This window comes from Anabrus simplex, chromosome 1 (assembly GCF_040414725.1).
Source record: "Anabrus simplex isolate iqAnaSimp1 chromosome 1, ASM4041472v1, whole genome shotgun sequence".
Taxonomy (NCBI): Eukaryota; Metazoa; Arthropoda; class Insecta; order Orthoptera; family Tettigoniidae; genus Anabrus; species Anabrus simplex.
The window spans coordinates 966,040,358-966,065,778 of record NC_090265.1 but is presented as its reverse complement, the minus strand read 5'-3'; the positions used below and the strand labels follow the sequence as shown (position 1 = coordinate 966,065,778).

Here is a 25,421-nt window from a genome sequence, read left to right as displayed (position 1 = left end):
AGTCTGGATTAGGTAGCTTTTTCCACTTATGGAGAGTGGCTCTGCACCGGCCATGTCCTGTTCTGATTCTATTCAGGGCAGTCCAGGTCTTGCGTGGTAGGTGGGATCCACTTGGAAGTCTGGGACCTGAGAAGAAGGTATGATGGCACACATCCGTTGCTGCTTCCCATCTACTTTTCCACTCATCAAGAGATTTAAAATCCTTAGCATCCATGTTAGCAGCATCACGCAGAGTTGGATGGCGTGAATTTAGTCTATTAAGATTCAGAAGTGGCAGGTCACTCACTATTCACGGGTAGACTAGGATTTCTTGAGATCTTGTGGAATTCCTTCATAAGGGCATTAGATCGGCGTAGATCAGGTGGCATTATACCAGTTAGCAGTGGAAGCCAATGAACTGGACTAGATGTGATTGCGCCAGATATGATGCGCATTGTGGTATTAAGCTGGGTGTCAACAAGCCTTGTATGACTGTTCATCCAAACAGGTGCACAATACTCAGCACTTGAATACACCAAACCCAGGGCTGAAGATCGCAAAGTGGTTGCTGAAGATCCCCAGGTAGTTCCACGCAGTTTGTGAAGGATGTTATTTCGAGACTTCAACTTTTGTGCTAAGTTCAGTATGCAGAAAACCTTCAGGAGTAACACCTGACCAAATTGCTTCCCGCATCATTACCACATCAAGAGTGCCTCCTGACAAAGAAACATACCAAACATATCAGACGACAGCTTCGTGACTTGAAAAAGACAACATCTCCCTCATCTGAATATGCACGTCCCTTCACAGTTTTAGACATTGACATGGGACTGAAGGACCTCAAACCTTTTAAGTCACCTGGTTTCGATGGCATCCATCCAGAATTTCTGATTCATTTGGGAGGATATGCTAAGAAATGGTTGGCAGAGTTCTCTACTGACATCCTGCCTACTGGTCAACTTCCATTGCAGTTCAAGAAGGCAAAGATAATTTCAATTCTGAAACCTCGCAAACCCAGCAACAAGGTAGAAAGCTATCGACCCATCGCCTTTCTTGGCTGCTGCTACAAACTTTTTGAAAAGTTGATATATAACAGATTAAGTAGCGCAATCCTAGAGCATATTCCAGTTGAACAGGCAGGCTTCAGACCAGGACGTAGTTGCTGTGACCAAGTATTATCAGAGGAGTGATGAGATGAAATGAATGACGTAATACAAGAGTAACTAAAACTGACAATACAGTAGAAGTCCGTTATAGCAAGAATTCGTAACAGCGAAAAATTTACTCACTATAGCGGATTGTCTTTATACCCGATGTTTGTATGAAAGCCGGAAAAAACCCATACACATTAAAATTGGTATGAAAGGGCAATTAGTTTGTTCAAAACTTGTGTTTCCGCGGATGATATCCACACTCTGTATCACTTGTTTGTTATTTTTCGTGGAAGTATGTGTTTAATTTCCTCCTGAAAAAATTATAGTACCGTATTTCTCCGAATCCAAGACGAACCCCACTTTTTCCTTCAAAAAAATTAAATCAGGCTCAAAAAGTGCTTTGTAAAATCATATGAAGCCTTTGTTGTACATTACGCATTTTTAGACACTGAACATTGGCTTTCGTTATGCCGTATTTTTTTTTTTTGCGGCTGTATAATTATTCTTTATTTCCGCGGGTTTAACGACCACTAACTTAAAATGGGCATCATAATACCGAAGAGAACCCGTTGAAAATTTGCCAGCAATACCTACTACATGCGCCTCTACAATACGACGATTCATCAGGGAAATTATTCTTGCTGTCTATAAAACTGTTACTTTTACTCAGCGTCGGATATAACTGGCTACCGCTACACGCACGTCTCGCTTGCCGAGTTCAGCCAACTTCAGCGGCAGGCGATGTACAGTATAGGCCTAATCGTGGTTGTTGAAGATCAATGAACGAGTTTATTGTGCAACGGTATGGCCATTCTGCCCTTGAGATTTTCGTGCACATGCCTCACAATTTCATCTTCGACTTCTTTATAGCACCCTTGTTGCGGACCACTAAATGCATTTTTTGTACAGTACGCATTTTTCAGCTATCTTTGTCTTCATGGTAACGTCAAATATTGGCTTTAGTTTGGCCTATGTTGTATTTTCTTGCGGCTGCACAATTATTCTAAATTTCCGAGTGTTAACTTAAAATTGGCATCATATCAACAAGAACCCATTGATAATTTGCTGGCAATACCTGTTCGAGGTATCTTTACAATATGACTATCCATCACGAAAACGTTCCTGCTGTCTATAAAAATTTTACTAAGCGTCAGGTACGGTAGATGCGTTATAACTCTGCCACTGAGTAGCCGTGGCTTTTCTGAGAATTCGAAGGCTCGCATGTTTTGATGCCATTCTGCAGATTTGAGAAACGATTTTGTAGAGGCTAATAGAACGTCATTCTCTCTTCACTATTGTGTATGTGCGTGTGCGGGGGTGAAAAGAAGCAGTGTGGTTACCGCGGTAGTTGTCAGTGGCATTCGTTACTGTTAGGCCGCGAATGCAAGAGAACCCTTGATATTTCGCATAAGATTCTGAGAAAAAAACGTTGTCTTGGATTCGAAAAAATACGGTATCACTCCAGAGGCTTCTGTGGCAAACAGTTCAGTTTTCTTCTTTAAACGGCGTTACCTAACCTAACCGTATATGTATCATGAAAACATATTTGAAACGCACGTAGAGAAACGATAACTTCCTCGCTAAAAATTTACATGTGAATAGACTTTCCGAAATTTAATCCGACGCGAGAAAATATGAATTATCCTCTGAAATCAGTGATGTACTCTGCCATGTCTTGAGGTGTATCACATTCTTACTTAATTTCAGTGTACGGTATAACATTAAAATTAAGCGACCGTTTACCTCAGCCTTTATTTTTAATGAGTTGACAACTGTTATTAGCCACGTTATTTACGCGTTTATTACAAACACATGGTATCCTCTTTCATTTTGAATTTTCGTTACGGAACAGCAGTCGACGGGTATTACTAATCGACTCTTGACATCGCCTTCGACCGTGGACGAGAGAACTCGCTAGTGGAAATAGTAAGGAACGATACTGAAGGTAATCGATCGCACGCAACATAATTACTGGGCTGCATAAATAGTGGAATCGGAAAAAATCGAGGATGCTGAATCACTCGTAATAACGGATGCGTCAGTGATAGGGCTTTGCTGTAACTGAAGGATAATACACAGTTTAATATAGGAATTTTGAAGGGTCCACAAACGATTCCCGTTATAACGGGGTTCTCGTCATATGCAGTATTTGCTATGGCGGGCTTCTACTGTATTTACTTATATGTAGACTTAAAAGTTGTGTGTTCACAATTTACTCTTTTTAAATTTAGAAATACTGCCGTCAAACAAAAATAGCCATTAAAACTCGTCGTAAATTTGTTAAAGAATAGTGTTGAATGTTAACATGTACAATTTATAGCTCTTTATAGCCTAGAAGTCATGCGTTCACTGCACAAAATTTGAGGTTATCGCATATTGGACCCCCCCTTTACTTTTCTTGGCGGTAAATGTGGAAAAAAAATTGGTCTAATGCGCAAGTAAATACGGTATCTATCCTATGCTATCAGACTGTCCAGAACAGCACACTTTGTAGTGCGATGGACACTGGCTCCACAACAGCCAGGCATGCCTTAAGTTATGGCAATGCATGAAAAGTGTTTCACTGGAATTATTTGTTCTTCCTCTTCCTCATGTACTTTGATCGTTTTCCACATACGAGATGGTGAAATAGCGAATCTTTAACTGTAACCACCCAGTATATCAGTTTACAGGCCGGATGTGACTCGCAGGCAGCTAGTTGGCCGCCTACTTCTTCTTATTCTTATTCTTCTTCAGAGGGCTTATCTCTTCATGGTAAGCATTGTGTTAATCTATCCAGAAACAGCAACAATACAGTACAATATTTACCTCTTCATCGATCTTGTTCTTATCTCCTGCAGTTGTTGTTCCTGCAGTCCCAGTCCGCTTTTGTCTGCAATCTCGTGCAATATGTCCTGCTCCTCCACAGCTTGAACAAACTATGTTGTTCGTAACATTGGGTTTATCTGGACACTGAAAAGAAACCACATAAATACATTATTTTATTTTAAATCTTCCTAACAAACCTAAATACCCAACTTCACTGAAATAATAGTAATAAAATCACATGAATTTCTTGTACAGTATGTACCATTGCAAAGTAGGTTTTTTTCAAGATACAGTAAAATCTCTTAAGACATTTCTGTAGGGAAAAGGAAAGGGAATGCATTAAATAGGAATACGTACTACTGAATATCCCATTAAAAAAATGATGTGAAAATTTCAAGAGAACAAATATGAAATATTTTCCAATGAAGCCTAAGGAAGTAACAACAGAGTATTAGAAGATGTGAAAAACACGAGGGAACAAATACGAAGTCATTTGTAGTGAAGCGCATAAAAGTAACTACTTATTCACTTTCTTCCTAAAACAAATGAGTAACGTTGAAATGTTAGTTGAAGACTCATGTTTCTGACCAGTGAGTTATTTTAAACTTTTTTTTTTTTGTCACAATCTTTGACCAGGAATTATTTAGAGGTCACATTCGCCCATGTGTCCCTTGTACAACGAAAAGACTTTGGCTGCCATCTTGAACGCGACAAGCCGACAACACTCAAGAAATACTCTGCATTGGTTCACACCGATTTCAACAATTACGTGCCGGTTGTCAAACTAACAGTTTCTATTTTTGTAGGAATAGTACACTGGTTCGCATAACCTTTTTAATGGAAGATATAGACGCCTCATCACTTGCCTATGCAGTTATTGGATCTTTGTAGTAATGAAATAAATTAGTTGTTGAAGACGCTATTATTGCTGCACTATATATTTTAATTTCAGTCAGAACACACAGATTTAAATCACCTGATCACAATCACACGCACATTTGTTGGCAGTACCTCAATAGAGGTACACAGAATTAAACATAGTACAGTGAGTTGTTAATAATAATAATAATAATAATAATAATAATAATAATAATAATAATAATAATAACAAATATGTACAGAAAAAATAGCATATGCCATTGTTCACTCTGGAAACTTCCCTTCATGCACTCATTTTATTTTTCCTGTTTTCTTTATAAACACTTTCAATTTTACATATGATGAATTTGATTCTCATTCTGTATTGACAATTTTGCTATATAATAAACAAGTATAAACGGTCCACCTAATCAATACTATAACATTCCAATGGGCTGGATCAGAGTTAAAGAGAACATTGGAAGTTTATGGTTATATAAAATTAATGAAATCGTACATCCAGTCGTCAGATGTCCAAGTACGTCAGTAAAATAAATAACTCGCGCAGCTGAATAAATAACAGATAACGAACTGAAGGCACCGGTGATTCACAAGCTCAGAGCCCCGTGGTATTTTATTAAGTCACGACCGACAACGAAATATATAGTACGATGAGATAATATTGAATAATATTGTATTTTCTTCAGCGTAAAATGAACAAATATCAACAGAAGGCATGTAGTATCAATGACGAAAATGCCAAGATCAGTGATTACAAGAGTGTTCTTTATCAAAGAAGTTATGCGTTAAACGTCAAAATCATCTAGAAGGAAGATTACAGGCCACAGAATTCGGTAGATTTATAAGATGCAAACCGACTTTTATTATTGCATTTTAGAATTGGATTTTGTTTTTGAGAAAACAATGTGGATGCTAAAAAAAAAAAAAAAAAAAAAAAAAAAAAGGATTCAGAAGGTCATCAGAAATATCGCACACGACTAGGGAAAAGCTGGATATGAAAACCAATGTTAAATGTGTAAATATTGTACGACAGTACAAATTATTTATTGTTAAGAGATAAAGATATATCTTATTCTTTCAAGTAATACGGCAAGTGTTAACTCAGTATACTGTCAATGTTATTTATGAATATGACATTGTATTAATTTCATGTTACAAGTTTCAGATACCACAATGTTGCCACATATGAAGAAAATTTATTATGTGATGTCTAAATACCAGACGATGATGAATTAAACATTTAATGGTGGGCCTGAAAGATCTGGAGAGTGTTGAGATGAATGCCAAAGGATAAAAGTTAAGACCCGAGAGATGGGAGATGTCATCTTCCCGAAGCCATCAAATCGATAAGTACCAAAAATAAATGTCTTTCGTCTATTCTGCTATGTAGTTGCTTAAAGTAGTATAGAATCAAAATTGTGGTGTCAGAATATGACATGTATTGGTAACAACTTGAATGATACTGTGTGATCGTCGATCATTATTTCATAATGGACAGGAAATGTTGTGATTTTCCTCATGAATAATCCATGAAAAATTATAATATGTCGCGTACTATATTTTGAGTCCAAGTGATCAACCTTAGTTATTTCGCAGGAGATTTTTAGACACGGTCGCTTCATATTAGTAAGATAATGTCATCGTAAGTGAACCTCAGTGTGTAATTTATTGTGTAGATATGTTTTATTTGAAGATGACTATAAGATGATTAACATGCGTGTGAATTAGTCATCTAAAATCGTATATGCAAGGATGAAGTAATCTTCACGAAATAATGTGCTTTGAGTATTTGTAAGATTGAGTAGTTATTGGGCATGGCGCACGTGTGATATGAGAAAGGTTTGGAATAGGATCGTCGAAATAATGTGAATAATTAATGTGTGTTGATGGAGAGTAACTTCATTGGGGTTATGCATAAAATGATATGATGCAGCCTTCGAAAAGTCCTGGTGATATGTTTTTGAGGTAAGGATTAATGTTTGTCATGGTATGATTTAATGGTGGTAATTAGTAATGTATACTTAGGCATGGATGTAATTTTGTGATGACGTTTTCGAAGAATACTGAAATTGCTTAGGTAATAGTTGTCGAATATGCAATAACTAAGATTTAATATGAGTGAATTACGCGCAGATGTGAAGGAATGAAATAGAATCTTCGATAATAAATGATGACATGTAGAGGTGAACCATGTCGCAGATGAGATGTGTAGGCATTATTTTGAGCAGTGTGTAGCTTGATTTCCTGCTAAATGATATTCTTCTAGTAGATCCTAGAGTTGGCAATTAGCAATGAATGTAGATTTTCAGGATTTCTCATGGAGGATACCAGAGGTTGCAGAGTCATCGGAAATTTTTGAACTAATGTTGTTAGTGATGACCTTATTTTCAGGAATTTGTTGTTTAGATGCAGCTGTTGCTGAAAATCAAAGGAGGGTGATTTCCAAGTTATTACCCAACCTTTGTAATTAGAGTGGGATCATAATGTAGTCTTATTTCTTGATCGCATGTTGGTGTAAGCAACAACTTTGTGAACATGTTATGGGAGCATCCAAGTTGCTTATTAAATTTTGCTGAATTAGGTGATGATTTTTTTTTTTTTTTTTTTTTTTAGATAACGGAATACTGAAAGACATGAATTTTTGGGGATCAACAAACACGAATGCCAAAGAACAAGATTTCTCTGATTTCATTATATTAACCAGAAATAAATAATGTGAATAATGGATTGGCAGTGCGAAGTAAGTCTTCAGCAACTTGTATGTTGGTTCATTTCATTTATGGAAATTTAAGGTTAATAATGGAGCCAACATGTTTTAATTATACTATGAAAGTTTATTATTGTGATGTATCATAACCAACAAAAGTTAAGGGCTTTAAATATTTACAATTATTGATTATTATAATCAGTTTCAACTAGATATCCATTTGTGTTGCTGTTTCAATTAATTTGTAATTCTATTTAATGAATTGATACTCATTAAACGGGATAGCCTTCCAATAAAAAAAACATTCTCCAAATTATCATTCATAGGCTAAGTTTAGTATCATAGTGTGGTATAGTTTTAAGTAATTGTTGATACACGCTCTCGTACGTCAGTCAGATACTGAAAATCTAAATCAGGGCCTCTCAGAGTGCATGCACCAGGTGCATGCACTGTGCACGGTGCAAAAGATGACTTCGCTTGGTTGACCAGAGTACAGACCCCCACTCCTCGATTTGGAGCAATATCGCTGTCTCTCTCTTTCCCCACGCCTGTCTCGCTCGCTCCACCTGTCTCCCACTTTGTCACTTGCTCCGTAGCGTTCTACATCCGAGCCGAGTTGAGCCGAGCTTAGCCGAGTAGTCCAGAGACAAAGCGTTGGTCCGAGGCGAATCGAGCGGGACCGATGCACAGTGCAAGGAGCTCTTGCGCCTCGATTTGCACGCGTGAGATTTTGGGCGTTTGAGAGTCCCTGATCTACATGGTGGGACACTGTGACTAGACTCGCTGAACTTGCACATCCCTTGAGTGGAGTTCCTTTCATCTCCGCATGATCCCAGCCCAGGCATAACTTTAATAATTTGAACTCAATATTTTAGATATGTGTAAGGTCACAACACATTTAGACTAATATACAATTTACCATTGCCACATCATCAGAAAAGGAGCACAGTACATGTTTTGGCCTATTTAGGCCATCTTCAGCTGTAAATAAGAACATAAAATTATGCAACTTTATGTGATATGAATAAAATTTACATTTTTGTAAAAACATAGGAACAAAATCATATGAATTAAAACATTACACATGAAAGAGTCATCCCTCATTATGTGAATATTAAACAACATTTTGGTCTTCAAAAACGATTCATCTTGATAGGTGTATGGCAAGCTAATTTCTAAGATAATAATCTTATTAATTAAAAATTGTTGTTTCATATAATACACTGCCAGAAAAAAGAAAAGAAAAAAACATGCAACATCCTTAAGGAGAAGGTCATTTTATTCACAACTGATGTGACAGTTAGTTCATCAATGCAGACATAATATGATTTACAAATTCAGACCAAATGATCACACGTCACAGTAAAGGGTGCCCGAACAGTCTCATCAATTCACAGTGTCCCCCCGCCCTCCACCAGCCATACAGGCATGTATTCGCAAATGCAAACTATCATGAGGTTGCCAAATGGCATCCTGCAATAGACTGTCTCAAGCAACTTTCACCTTTTGATGCAATTCAGCAATGGTTCTTGCAGGCCCTGGAGAACGCTTAAGTTCCTGCTTCATCACGTCCCATACGTGTTCAACTGGCGAGAGATCCAGTGATCTTGCTGGCCAGGGCAGTTGTACACCACGCAGAGTACATTGCGTCACAGCAGTTATATGTGGACACGCATTGTCCTGCTGAAAAAGTACATCATCCTCCTGTCGAAGAAATAGCAGTAACCCTGGGGACAAGTAACCTGTGCAATGTAGCGGGCACTGTTTATGTTACCCTGCAAAAATGATCACGAGCTGTAATTGATGGCCTCCCCACACCAAGAAGCCTACGGTGGGACTTGGGTGTTGGGAGCGAATGCACTCTGGAATAGGCCGCTCACCAGGTCTATGCCATGTATATGTATGTCTAGGGACCTGAAAAAAAATCGCATTCGCGATTCAGTAGGCTTGGATTCAGTACAAGATTCAAATGTGGAATAAAATAATTTTTACGCATATATAGAAGTGCGACAAAATGCGAATTGTGACCCAAAATGCGAAATTAGTATAGTACCATTTCATTGCCCTGATAATTTCGAATCATGGTGTTAAAATCGTTGTTTTGCCGTGAATAGCGATAAAGTGTTGGAAATCATGCGGCAGAAAATACGAATTATAATGTACAAGCATATACAATCAAACAGGCCGTAAACGTGAAGTAAGAAAGTACAGACCAACGGAATCCAAATGGCCGTGATTTAGGTGAATGCAGTGACTTTTAATTGGAAGAACCAACAATAGGAACAGGGGAACATCGCATGAAGTTACCAGAAAAAGATTTACGAGTGGATTGATATGCAACAAGGACAGAAGATTTAAAAGGGATACTTCCTAAATTGTTGTGAAACCAGATTGCGTTATAAAGTTATAACGATACATCTTTCGTAGTCGTAACAGAAATCCCAAGCGGAGTATCAAAAAAAAAGTAAACAAAGTAAATAGTGGAGCGCAGATCACTGGAGACGTTGAAAATTGATCATTAATGTATCTAATCAAAACAGGGCAACATTTAAGATACCTCTTAGATCATTCAAATTAAAATATTAACGTTTGTCAAGTCATAACCTACTTAGCTCAACATAAGTATCATTCAAGGAAGATCTACAAGTAGCATGATTGTCAAACTAATGACATTTTCAAATATGTGTTTTATGCATGTCTTCGAGAGCTACACGATGACCGGCTAAACTGAAGATGGGATTGACGTCTGACGATAACCCACCAACCATTCCTACGGACTCGAGGATCGAGACCGCAGCCCGATCGTGATGCAGCGATAATCCGGAGATGATCGTCCCAGGATAACCAGGAAGCAGCCATCCCAGTCCAGAAACGCAGACGGATTAAGTTAAGTTACACAAAGTTCTTTTCTTAAATTTTAGTTATATGTATTTTATTTGATATCAAGTTGTCAATGATGTTTGTACAAGAGCTAGGTCGATATATCTTCGAGAGATGATCTCAATATCGAGTTTCAGCGCGAATGAACCAATAGTGATGTTTAACTGATGGATTTAGGTAATCTTCCAAAACTTATAATCACTCCCATGTGTAGGAAAGATAACACTCGCAAATGATGTGCTTTGCTAGCAATGTCCAGCTTTCTTTCAAAGAAAATTGCATTACATAATGTGATCTTAGATATTTGAAATGAGAATATGTAGCACATTGAATTGTAGGTTATCGAGCGGATAAGACGTCAACTTTTTGCCAAATGTAAATAGATACAGGCTTAATATGTTCGTACTTTGATAAGAGAAGTGTGCGTCGATATAAATGATAGTTGTGGATCCATATAATATAAATTGTGATGAGATATTGAATCTATTGAATTGAGCAGTACTTTGAACAGAGTTAATGATGTTTATATTTGCAGTGAGGTCATATACGTCGGAAATATTGAGGTAAGATTTGTGAATGTTATAAATGATATATGCATTGAGATATTAGGCGGGGAATTATGACTAATACGACGAAGAATTAGGAAGGAATTCAGAGTATGGCTAATTGATGTCAGTTTATTTCAAGCAGTTATGGATCAGGATATATTTGACGACTATAGCGACATTTAATATGGCTTGTCTTATTATATGAGTTGTTGACAGTTGGTTAGTGAACTTGCAGAATAATAATAAAGTACGATCTTCAAAAATAACCCTAGATAACCTATAGTAGAGTATAATGACATCATTTTTTGAGAAAATTTTACCTGTTACTCAATATTTAAAACGACTTAAGTAGGAACTGCAAATCATTGATGGTAGTGTCTTCATACTGTTATGTTATTGCTATTTGCGTGTGTGGAAGTTACATCTACGGTAGTCCTTGACCATTAACATTCAGTTGATTGGATTTATAAAGCATTACAACCTTAATTTAACCTAGACATAAACTTGTTGAGATTTTATTGAAGAATTATTACATACTTCTTTGGGAATATTTTGAACATGTCCAAGTATGATAATATATATATATTTATTTAATGTTCATTGGTATATCAGCTTAGGTAGCAACTGAAAGCTACACATGTGAAACATTGCTTACTCCGTCTACGTTATTAATGATAGTCATAAATATGAAATAATATTAGAATGAGACACCAAAAAGAAGCATTCTTTAAATGCATGATTGAACAAACCTTTCAATAATTATGTACATATGTAAAACATATTATGTAATCATTTAATATCTGATAGAATTTAACAACAAATTAGGATTTGATATTTAAGGAGAATTTGAGAGTTCTATTCCCAGATAATTTTATTTTATTTTATTCTTAAAATAACAGTTCGTTAATTTTGAGTTAGCCAGAAGGAATGCTGGAATTATTTGTTAGTTTAGTGGATTGAACATTTTAACTTTCTTTTATATGGGACTGAGGAGATGTAGAAGGTAATCCATGTCAGGTCAGGAGAGCCTCCTGAAATAATACAATTCTGCAGAGAAATAGAGGGAGATGATTGTTTATGGGAGTAGACAAGACCGTGGATGTTGAGAAAAATATTGATAATGTGAAATGGAAACTAATAATTAGCATGATAACTTCACGGCAATCACTTTTTTCTGGATTAAATACCTACATGTACATAAGACTTATTTGATTGACAACTTATCCTTAGTACAAAAATAATTTTGAATAAAATTAGTATTTAAGAATTTAATTTATTAATATTATTATATATAGGTTATAAGATTAATTTAAGGTAATTTCGTAATGGAAATAGTTGAATTTAAGATCGATCGCATTTTGATTTATTGACCTGTTAGTCATGCAGATATGATGAATATATTAGAGGCGCGTATCTCAGTCGGATTCACGTAAAAAAAACAACCAATATTTAGTTTGATATAGGATAATCCCTGAGTTGTACAGCATAGCTAGCTGGAGATTTTCTTGAACGCTGGCATGTAGTTAAGTGGAAGAAAGAATGACTCCCATACGTGGGACAAGGAAAGAAGAAAGACGCCGCGGGACTCAAAACGTGGTTGCAAAAATAAGGGTTGGGTAAAAAAAAAAAAGATTGTCGTTAACAGTGGGGCTCGAACAGGAAATTGAAACCCCAGTCAAGAGCAGAGCGGTTCAGTATGAATATGCGACTTTGGTGCGAATTCTGCAAAAATATGCTATTTTACTGGCGAAAACAACATATTTCGGCAAAATCGTCAGAAATAGTCAAAATATGATGCATAAATCTTTTGACCGTTCCAATCAATGAAGAAAAGTAGCCGATCGATTGCTGCTTGCTGACTTTAATCGATATTTACAATGGGAATAGCAAGGGGAATAAGATCTGTATCAATTATTATCAAAATGTAAATAGAGTGTCACCGAAATAACGAGATAGACGCAGCGTTGTTTTCCTGTTGTTCAATATTGAAACTAGTGAGGAGTAGAAAGTCGAGCGATTGTTTAGGTTATGAGGCTCACGACAAAAACTGAGCACGACAGGGCTCAGCAATATGCAAAGGATGATTTATATGCCACAGATTCAGCGACAGTGTTTTGCAAGTATTGTAATTGCCGAGTTGGTTGGGGAAAAAAAGGATAGCATTGTGAAATATATTAAATCTGAAAAACACGTAAGCGACGCGATAACGAAAGTTCAATCCTTGCTGCTAGTACGTCTCAAAGAAAGCAATCTTCTGTGCTTACACAGATAGTTGTAAAAGACAAAAAAATTTCCAGAGATAATTTCTCGAAACACACGGTTGAAGTATTTGCCAAAGCAAATATACCTCTAGAAAAGCTAGAAAGCAAAGAGCTAAGTGCCTGGATTACTGAGTTTTCAAATGAAGAGCTGCCATGTGTGAGAACTCTACGTGAAGTATATTTACCGGGTAAGTTTAGATTTCATTGATCGGGTACAGTTTAGGTATTACATCAAAACCACGCGCAAAATTGAAGGATACCGAATTTGAGTGCGATTTCCATATCGAACTATCTTACCCGTACCCAATCGATCCAGTAATTTTAAATTAGTTTGTTATAATTTGAGGTATTTCTTCCTTTCTAGAAGTTGCATCTGATCACCAGAAAAGAACAGCAGAGGCTCTAGTGGGGAAGGACATAAACATACTCTGTGATGAAACTACAGATAGAATGGGCCATTGTGTTTTTATCATCATATTCCAAGTCCCAGCCGGATCGAAAAGAGAGCTGAACATTGTTTCTGTGAACTATCTTGATGCAGGAAATGCCACAAACTGCTCTCGTGCTGTTTTAGAAGCTCTGCGCAGTTATAGTGTACCATATGATGCAGTTTAAGTGTTTGTTAGTGACAGTGCCCCATACATGACCCGGTGTTATGATGCTCTGATGATGATGCTTGTTGTTTTAAGGGGCCTAACATCCGGTGTTATGAAACATTAAGTGTGGTCATAGGGGATCATTTAATGCATGTACAGTGCTGGGCACGTAAGATCAGCTTGGTTGGCAATAGTTGGGTCGCAGTGATGACAGATTTAAATCATGTGGTTGCGATGTAAAGTCTGCATTTTTGAACAGAAGAAAGCGAAAATATAATTATCTACAATTCTTAACATCGAAGTATTGTGCTTCAAAGGAAGCAAAGCTTTTGCCTGCACCTGTCATAACCCGATGGAATAGCTGGTTTCAGGCTGTCTTGTATTTGAGTGCTTATTTTACTGATGTTGTTACATTTTTCAAGATGTCTGACATGAAAGACATCAACAACTATGGTATTAAGACCTGACTGATCTGAATGACTGAGAAGTGAACAGGCTTTACCTCCACATGGTTTTTGTCACAGATCATGCAGCTGGATTGGTTGACCTCCTTACTGAACCTGAAGGGTCGCTGTATCCTACCGACTATCTCCTTTACCCCAAACTGCATAACCTTCACACCAGTTTTACCTTCATTTGTGAGGGAATTTTTCTGCGGCAACTAATGATGCTTTGATTAAGCTCACTCCTCTACAGCAGGCTGCATGTAGAGAAACATCTGTCAAAGCTGCTCATTCTTCACAGTGCAAGCTAGCCACATTGAAAGCTAAAGACCCCAACAATAAGCATTTTGTGTCAATTTCTCAAGCTTTGTATCCAAAAAATATAATTTTGAATAACACTGATAAATTAGATGAGCTTGAGAAATTGTTTGGAGTAACAGATCTCTCACAAAACAATATCTGGTCTGGTTACTGTTCTCTGAAACATGCAATTCAAACTCAGATGAAAGGAAGTGAAAAATGTGATGTCATGCTTGCATTAACTGCAGTTCAGACAGAGTTTTACATATCTGCTAAATACTGCCTTGAGTTGTTGTGGACCCCAACGAACAATGTAGATAGCGAGCGTGTGTTGTCTCATTACAACGCAGTGGTTACAGACAGACTGTGCAATTTGAAGAAAAGCAATGCCAAAGTACTGACAGTGCTTTCGTTTGAACAATGAATTTGTATTGTGTGTGAACTAAGCACAATAATTGCACTTCATAAACGTGGAATCGTTAAAATTAAAAATACCATGCGATTATTTTAACTTTGTAAATACAGTAGATGCTAATTTTGGAAAAAATAGATGCTAATTTTTCAGGTCCCTATGTATGTCCATCACCTGCATACAGACAGAACCTATTCTCATCACTGAAGACAACAGAGTCGACTCTGTCATGAAACCAGAGCAGCTGTGTTTGGCGATGCAATGGCGTCAGTGGTAGCCTAGCCAGAGGCACACGTGATCGTAATCTGTTCCCAGTGGTCCTTGGAGACACGGCAGGTGTAACATGTGACCAGATTTCATTCCTAGATGATCTTCGGTCGGCCACCACTGCTCGCATAATGCGTCTATCTTGATGTGCGTCTGTACTACGTAGACTCCCGGAGCCTGATCTAGGTGTGTGGGTTTGAATGTTCCACACACAACTGCTGAAAGGAGCGAAACATCATTACATTGTACCCAACGTGTGCAGCAATCCATTGATACGTCCATTCAGCTCCCCGCAGACCCACAATGCGACCCCGTTCAAATGGATGCAGTTGTTCAACAGGAGCACGTACTCGTTGGGGGTGGGGCATTGTTGTACCTAGAATGAATGTTGCAAACACTGTTCACCTCTAACTTCAGCACAATTACTGTCTGCAGAGTCAAAACTGAGTGCGCATGGACAGGCGTCCTGAGCGCCAATGATTGCCGATGTTCATGACAAATGAATCACTAACACAACAACCCCTCAATAAGTATTAAAGATAATTTAAAGATGTTGACGTATGTCAAATGTAATGCTAGCCAAATAATAGTGTTGCAATTTGAACTGCCAATAGTAATACCAACAATAGCTTAGCCAGCATACTAACTTCTTGTGATGCAAATACACAGCTATTAAAAACTTCACACCTCCATAGGTCGAGGTAGTTTGATGGCACTTTATAGTATATGAACATATGTTTTCTTTTTCAGGTAGTTTATAAATTTACTAATCAAAATTAGTTATGGCAGACTGAAGAACTTAACAGCTATAAATGTTAACACTTGCACCAACTCCGCCATCAGCTGCTACAGCAAGCATTGCAGTACATCATTGTCTTTCGCTTCCGGTAGTGGGTATGATAACACTCGCTGTCCCTTTCTTACAGATTATTCAACTTTGTGGCACATGGAAACAGATTGGCGCTTGACCTGCGGTTCCTGTTCGGGAGATCAAATATTCCTTCACTTTACGCTGAACCCTTACGTACCGTGACTCCTAAACTCTCGAAACAATGTATTAAACATGCTAAGAAAATTGAAGACCACTACTGGGAAAAATATGGACTGTCCAAAAATGCCCCTTATTTCGAGCCAGTCATAATATACATGAATGACAGCAGCAGCGATTCATCGGAACACAGTGATTCTTCAGACGAAGAAAATTGATAAAATTAAATATTGTAATTATATATCAATAATAATGCAAATAACTCTTGTAAAAATTGTACAGTGTGATATTTCTAAATTAGGAAGTCAACCATTTTTAAACCTGCCATTGAAGGTCCAAAGCCCTTATGAGAAAAGGTGATGGGAAGTGGTATTTATAAGAGGCAATAAAATTGAAGGTTGTAAAGAAAAGGCTGTGTTTGTTGCGCGCGTGATTACTATTGAACGCGGCAACACTGCGCCTGTTTTCACCACCCGGCCTGCTGTTAATCGCACAGTCCAGCGTACACAAAACCTCCTTTCAATATTACCCTTCATAAATTCGGTACCACACTGTATGGTTACAGTTGTTGTAGTTTCTGATAACCATGACTGAGTGCTTCAAAACAAACCCAAGTTTGCTGCTGTACATTTATTCTGGGCTGAGAAGGAGTTGCTTTAGAAAGAACTTATTTCAGGGTGGTTGAAAAAAATTGTAACTTAAGTATTACACTACAAATACATGTGGTTATAACATATAAAAATGTCATTATCATCAGACAAGTAGGTGTCCTTGTATATATTCTTAAGTGAGCGCTTCCTAGAGAAGAAGCCAAAAACCTGGGCAATATTTATTATAACCACAAATAAAAAATATTTAATGAACGTCAAAAACAATGTGTTTTATATACGGTAATGTAGAATTAAACAAGGAAAATATTGGTATAACTCGCATTGCAATAGGCCTATAGGTTCGTTTGTAATTAAACCCTAAACTCGAGTGTCCATAATAAAAAATCCGACAGTAATAAGTCTGCAACCTCACTGTGTGCACTTATTGTTCATTTCCATCGGTATCATTTGTTTTCATTTCTTTTCTTCTTAGGTTAACACGTTTTGTATTAACCCCTGTTTTCACTGAATTTTATCGCAGTGAGTTGTTTATTGCTCCATATGATTATGTAAATATTGTACAAGATTCCTTTTTTCTCAAGTAATAATGTTATTAGAAGAGTTATGTATATAAGAAACAGAGTCCTGTAAATATGTAAACAACACAATGAGTGAATAAATACTAATAGTACTATAAAAAAAAGAGGATACACTTAATTTTAGCTTAGTAAAGGAGAAAGTTTGATATTCTAGGATTGAGTGAGAAAATGGAAAGGGAAAGGTGTAAAATCATTGAGGAAGGGTTATAAGATCTATTGACATGGACACGAAAAGGAACCCCGTAATGCCGTAGCATTTGTCATCAGTAAAAACACTGACACAGTGCTGGATGTAGAACATGTCGATAGAATAATTGAGCTAAGATGGAAAGTGAAAGAGGTGTTAATCATAATCCAAGTATATGCCCCTCAATCTGGGTGTACTCTGGAGGAGAGAGACACATTCCTGGAAGAACTAGAAGAGCATATTGAAGAGAATGTAATCGTGATGGGAGATTTGAATGCCCAAGTTGGTGTTGATAAAACAGGGTATGAAAATGTTACTGGTCCAAATGGCTTTGGAAACAGGAAACAAGGTAAAGATCTGCTGGACTTCTGTTTAAGAAATAACCTCATAATTAAGAACACCTTTTTCCAGAAAAGACCCAGCCATAATTTAACAAGATACATCTGGGATGGACAGCAGAAATCTTTAATCGATTATATTATCTCTGATAAGGAAGCCGGTTTGTTTATCACCGATATGAAAGTATTGCCAGGAGAAAGCTTGGACAGTGGCCACTGATTACTGATGGCAACCTTTAGAAACATCCCATTGAAAAATATGAAGACCAAGCGAAAACCCAAAATAAGGGTGTGGAAATTGGATGAACCTGAAAAAAAGGAAGAATACCAAAGAAGGATCCGCGACCAGCTCCCGACAGATGAGACAGAAACAGGAGAAAAGGAAAGGACCTGATTCAAGAAAATACTGTGAGCTCAGCTGATGATATTGTAGGAAAAACGAGTTGTATACCAAAAGAACAGGAAACTTCTTGGCGGAATGATTCTGTTCAGCAAGCCATAAAAGATAGGAATACGGCAAAACGAGAAAGAGATAAAGAGAACGTAAAAGGCACAGATAAGGATTACGTAAAACTGAGAGAACTAGAACAGAAGTATAGAGACGTAAAACACGGCGCAAAGAGACTAATTAAATCTGAGAAAGAGAAAAACTGGCTTGAATTTACTGACAAATTGGTAGAAGACAGTAAAGGAAATAAGAAACGTCTGTACAGAATTGTGAAAAGCAAAAGAACTATTCATGTACCTATTGAAGCATTGGAAAGAGATGATGGAATTATAACGTGGAGAGAGGAAGACAATCAGGAAAAGATGAGAAGGTATTTTTCTTCCCCGTATAATGGAATAGACCCAGCAGAAATCATTCATTTGGAATTGGATACTGGGAACAAGGCTGGAAAAAGTGAATCCCCCACTGACTTGGTTTGAGCAAAAGAAGATCACCTGGCCTTGATGAGGTGAGCTCAGCCATGATTAAAGCTGCTGGAACTTATGGACTTCAGTGGCTATTTAGTGATGAATGCTATGTGGAATGAAGAAAAAATCCTGACTGACTAGACTACGGGTTGTATAGTCCCCCTCTTCAAGAAAGAAAATAGACATATGTGTCAATTATAGAGGAATCTCACTCCTGTCTCATGGACTTAAGTTGACGGAGAAAGTGATACATAAAAGATTACAAAACATCATCGAACCACAGCTTGAGGAAGAACAATACGGGTTTCGAAGTAACAGATCAACATTTTTTCTGTTAGGATGATAATGGAAAAACACTGGGAAAAGGGGACAAAATGTCATCTTTGTCTTTCTGGACCTAGAAAAAGCCTATGACAGTATACTGAGGTCTTTGGGATTGCTTGAGAAGGAGAAACGTTCCAGAATCTCTCATCAGTAAAGTAAAAATGTTGTACAAACACTGCCAGAGCTGCGAAAGGACAGGAAATGACTATTCCAACTGGTTTGTAACAAGTAAAGGAGTGCAACAAGTCACAAGTCACTTTGTCACCTCTACTATTTATCACAGTGATAGATGAGAGAATGAAAAGAGTGAAACAGCACAGCAAGAACAGTGCATTCAAGGCATTTGCACTTGCAGATGATGTGGTAATTTGAGGAGGTAATGAGGAAGTAGTTCAAGGAAAGATTAATGCTTGGAATTGTCATTTTAAGGAATTTGGACTTAAAATCAGCCTTAAAAAAAAAAAAAAAAAAAAAAAAAAAAAAAAAAAAAAAAAAAAAAAAAAGTTATGACAGTAAACAGACATAAGTCAGGAGCAAATATCACAGTAGACGGACAGAAATTGCAAGAAGTTAACCACTTCCAATACCTCGGTAGTGTCCTGACTGAAGATAATCGATCAAATGCTGAAATCACAAACAGAGTTCAAAGAGGAGCTGTCCTTAACCATCAGGTTAGAAGCCTTCTCTGGGACAGCCAGATTCCAATACTAGCCAAACACACACTTTACCAAGCTTACTTCTTGCCCATTATAACCAGTGGCCTTGAAATTTGTATCATCACAGTCAAAGATAGAGTAGACTCTAAGCTGCAGAAATGAATTTCCTCCAGACAATGCTACAAAAAACCAGGAGAGATAAGGTCTGCAACAAGAGGATTCGCCACGAGATTCAAATAAGAGAATCGTTATGAGATACCATAATCAGATCAAGATTGAAATAGTATGGCCATGTAATGAGAATGCTCAGTAGCTAAAGAACGGTTGGAGAGAACTTTAGATGGCAAAAGACCAGAGGCAGACCTCAAAGGAGATTGATCGAACAAGTCAAACAATACCTAGAACAGAGAGGAGTGGACTGGAACCAAGTACAGGAAGAAGAGTGGTACCTGAATTGACTGAAGTGGCGAGGACTCATACACTGCACCTGGAAAACTGGAGATGGTTAAATGATGATGATTACAGAATGCTGGAGTCTATTCTTGAAGCATCTTACATTTTTGGGAAAAGGCTCTAAGACAGCTGCAAGTAATGCATTCCAATCATCAATTCCCCAATTTACAAACGAATATTTACCATACTTACTTTTCTGCTATCTACCTTTTACTTTATGTGGACGATCTGTCCTGTTTGTCTAACAGAGCTTTTCTAGTCAACTGTTCAACTCTTCCGATGCTGGCTTATTCGCGTAGGCATTATACACGGCACATAACTGTGGCCGTTCCCTTCTAGCCCCCAGTGTCTCTCATCCAAGTTTTTCTATCATACATGTCACAATATTTCTAGGATCTTCTAGGTTCTGTGGTAGTGGTGCTTCATAAATGTTATCCTTAACAAAACTCGACAGGAAGAAGTCACAAGGAGTCAAATCCAGTGACTGTGGAGCCCTGCTGACATGTGCAAAGTCGCCAGCTCCTTGACGATCACTCCAACGGTTCAGTAGAGTTTCATTCAGATATTCATGCACCTGGCAACTCCAGTGAGGGGGTCTTGTTGAAAAATGAAGTTTTCCTCATGCAGCCTCAGAAACAACCAGTTTTGTAACATAGAAAGATACTGCTGTCAGTTAACCATGTTTCCATCAAAGAAGAATGGGCCGTAAACGAACGAGTAGTATATTCCACAAAACACATTGACTTTGGGCAAATTTCATACATGTTCAGTGTATGCATGTGGGTTCTGTAGGCCCCAAATTCAAACACTGTGTTTCTCTACCTGCTCTAACATGGAAAGTCGCTTCATCACGGAACACAACGCGTTTTGTGAATAGCATTATGAATCTAGTTACAAAATTCCACACATTTGCGGTGGTCATCAGAATGCAGAGCCTGTATCAGCTGTAACTTGTACAGCTTCATACCAACCGATGTCTCAAAACACGCCAAATTATTATTGTAGGCAGTTCTAACTCCCGACTCGCACGACGAGTTGATTTTGTTGGACGACGTTGAAAAAAGGTTCGAATTTGTGCGTTATTTTCTTCAGAAACACAAGGGTGGCCAGGACTCTTTCCTTTATACACATCCTGTGTCTAAAAACTGCCGATACCATCTACAAATGTTCCATCCTTTCGTAGGATCGATATGGTACATCAACCTCAAACGTCTTTGCACTGTGATAACGGAATTACATTTCACAAACTCTAGTACATAAAACGATTTCTGATAGAGAGTAGCAATTTTACATCAAAGTTAAACATGTAACGGTAACCAAGCTAAACAGAAGACAACTAACATCTAGCAGCAATGAATATAAACTAGACAATGTGTTCATTCCTATAATAACCTGTGGTGCAGCGATCAATAGTTTTGACCAAATAATACTTTATAATACATATATTCTTTTTGAAACACCCTGTATACAGAAAATTATAATTCTAGGCACCATCATCAAAGCAGTAACCCACATCTTTCTATTTCAAAGAGACGTTATACTGCTGAAGGCAGACAATACTTTTATATATAATACTACAAAGCTCGTAACTGACTGTCATGTAAATATTTGCAAAAGAGATATAATGTGGTCAGCCTCATTCTTGCTGTTATTCATGTTAGAATATACAGGCATAATTAACAATGATAAAAAAATCATCCTTATTTCCAGCAATTTAACAGTTTTATCATTTAAAAAACACAATTACAACACTACCACATAAGAATTTTAATAACAATGACTTTTGCATAGTTTCAATTAACTTATTACTGTTAATTGTTCTATTACTGCATTACTTTGGTTTGTAATTCTTTCCTCTCATTTAAACTTAGTGTAATTACTACAGAATTTATGCAATAAAGTTATGGTATAACTTAAATTAACCTTTTCACTGCCGAGTTTTGATGACCAGGCGAACCCTCTGGGCCGGGATTTTTAAAGGAAGAAGCACTTTTACAGATACATTTTTATTGATACTATTAGGCCCGGTTGTATAAAGACATCTGACTGGAGATCAATTAAGAACTTAGTTCTGAAAATGAACTGAGGTTACGACTTCATCGCGTTGTATAAAACTGAACTCGGTTTACACATATGTAGTTCAAATGTAATCGGAGTTCAAAAAAGTGGACTTGGCAACACCGCAAAACAAATGAAATACGAAATAGCTCGGCCCTTTGGATAATATATAAATGCCGGGATTGACCTGGCCGTGACTGTAAACAAATGAAATACGAAACTGCCGTGACTGTCGAAGCAGGAGAAGAAGAAGAAGAAATATTGAAATCTCGCGAAGTAAACATGGAAGGAAATTCAAAGGAGCGTTCTGCGAATTTCACACCGAAATAAAAGGACGATCTGGTGGATATTGCACTATCGAGCTACAAACATATAATAGAAAATAAAAGAACCGATATGGTGACATCAAAGTTGAACGAGAAAGCCGTTGACTTGTCAATTTAAAGAAATTTCCAACAACCAATTGAAAACTTCTTGTAGCAAAACATACACATGAGTGACAGGGGATAATTTCTTTGAGTAGGTTTTTGTAGTATGTCCCTTAACTTTAGTTCCAGTCGTTCCTCAACATCTTTCGAGAAACGGAATCTCATTTTGAACATTTGATCACTCATTTCAATCATCGGATTCCGTCTGTACCGAAAGACGCGAGGAGTTCATTGTAAAATCAACTCTTCTTCATCAGACGAAAAGTCGGAATAATCTGACATCCCTGCTAGTTGCTTTGTTTTGTAAACTTGAAACATAATTTAAAATAATTCATTATTGAAGCAGTATCATAAAACTAAGTAACAACAACGTGTTGGTATGGCAGTAGGCTATTGTTTATATGATATTCACATAACCTCACTTCTGAAAAAATCTAGCGATCTTTAGCAATATAATTTAATTACTAGCATTCAAGATATTTATAACTCATCTCGATATTATTAAGACGCGGTATTCTTACGCAGATACGATACAAGGAAACACTTCTCAAGTCTTCAGGACTAGTTCAATGTTTAATATGAACGATAATGATCTAGGTTCAAGGAGATTAACCGACGAATATTCGCCAGTCAAATCTGAACTTAGATCGAGACGAGATGATCTTAGATTAGCGTTTATACAACGGAAAATCGAAGTTCAACTTGACTGGCAGCCATTTTTCCTCGTTAAACTCAGATCAAATGTTTTATACAACCGGGCCTTAATGGAATGCATACCGTCCCCTTAGCCCCGCAGCCCAGAACGGGGTCGGGGATGAAGTGAGATTACATCTTAATGCATATTTTTACGGCCGATGCCCTTCCTGATGCACACCTCAGTTGAGAAGATAATGAATACGAATTGAATGATGGTGAATGAAACTGGGTAAGGAAGTGGAAGGAATTGGCTGTGGCTTCTGAATAGGAACTGTCCTGGCATTTGCTTTGAAGTGCAACACGCAAAATGGAGTGGTATATCTGCCATACAGAACTTCTTTATTGCGTTCATTTGTGAGATCGGTGAAGTATACACTGCACCAAAACTTGTATATATATACGGGTTTGACGGACAAGGCACAGCGTTCAATAACGTGTATATATACGGGTTTGGCAATGAATGGGTTAACTGCATGACTTATATGCTAGCAATAAATAAATACATATACAAGTATAAAATCGCAATACATACCATCCATGACTTATGATCAGATGCACCACAATTTGAACAACGTGGTCCTTCATTTTCTCTCAGAGTTCCATTTAAGAGAGCTAATTCTCTGAGCTGCATACGTCTTAAATCATTCTGGCCCTCAGGGACTTCAACACCTTGTCTAATGATCTCCTTTATCTGCAATAAACTTAAAATTGCTTTAGGTACTGAGCAGCCCAGAATGAATATTATATTTTTGAAAACACACATGGAACAGAAGGCAATAAATAGGAACAACACCTATGAATGTCTTAGACCGGCGATATTCACAGTCTTTCCATGGCAATGCATTACTGAACTCTAAAATACTGTGCAACACCCTATTGCTCGACTGCAACACGTTCATAGGCTACTTACACAATCTTCACGAGATGAATATAAAAAACACATTTTTCCAGTAATATTTACCCACCTTTGTTCATTCAGCACTTTAAACTGCCATGCTTCACTGTTTCAATACTGATCATCATAGAAAATAATGTTTAGCAAGAATATGTGGTTGAGAACTGCAAAAAGGATAAAAGCCTGTTTGGTCAGATGCAGAAAACCTCAAAATTAAATTCAAAATTTGTCCAAATAATTTTTGTGCTACCTTAACTTCAATTTCCTACAATTTTTAAACTCTTTCAGTTTTCCCCTGCTATTAAGTAAAGTCCACTAACTTCCAATGAAACATATGGATTTCTTAACCAATTACAGTATAAGCATTAATGTTCAGTTCTGGCAAGTAACTTACAAGTTTCTTTAAGTAATATCAAACCGTTCAAATCACAAGAGAGAGAGAAACAAAGTCTATTTTTAAATTACAGTCAGGTTTTACATATCTTTTAAAACCCTGTGAGTTTGTTCTTTTGCACATGCACACTGAATCATAACACACTGGTTGACAGGTTTGTACTGTGTTGTTGCTTCGCAGTGTGTGAAGTACAGCCAGTTATCTGGTTTTTGTCAGTAAGAAATGTGCCACCTGCAGAAAATCATCACCAGACTGAAATGCACAGCCCTAACGCTATGAGTGATGGGAAAGTCAGCGAGTGCGTAACGTTCAGCGAACATGTAAGACCAATAAAAAGGGCATGGAGCGCGAGGTGAAGCCAGATATGATGAGTCACCTTACTAGCAAGCATTTTGTCCTCCACAGAGCGTGGGAACTCAAGCCGATGATAAACCCTGCCATCAATTCGAGTTTAATATGTTGCATGGTATTAAATTATGTCTTTACAATAAAACATTCTGTGTGTTTAGAGCTCTTAGTTAGCAATGCTTCATAGGTTACCAGTTTTAATTCATTGCAAAAACAGAGGTGGATTTATTCAACCCTCTGAAGGTGTTTCGTTTGTTATGTATGTTATGTGAATCAACGGTGAAGTACGTAGGTGATTTGAAAAGTTCTCGGAATGTA

The 25,421-nt window shown here is 37.4% G+C and overlaps 1 protein-coding gene across 1 annotated transcript in view; it reads right to left on the bottom strand.

The window, feature by feature from the left end:
- LOC136857827 (splicing factor 1) overlaps nt 1-25,421 on the bottom strand; it is a 201,762-nt gene that overhangs the window by 6,871 nt on the left and 169,470 nt on the right. Inside the window, exons 7-8 of the mRNA XM_067136790.2 lie at nt 23,999-24,157; nt 3,942-4,085 (exon numbers count right to left, since the gene is read on the bottom strand). Coding sequence (XP_066992891.1) covers nt 3,942-4,085; nt 23,999-24,157 — 303 coding nt within the window. The remainder of the gene's footprint in view (nt 1-3,941; nt 4,086-23,998; nt 24,158-25,421) is intronic.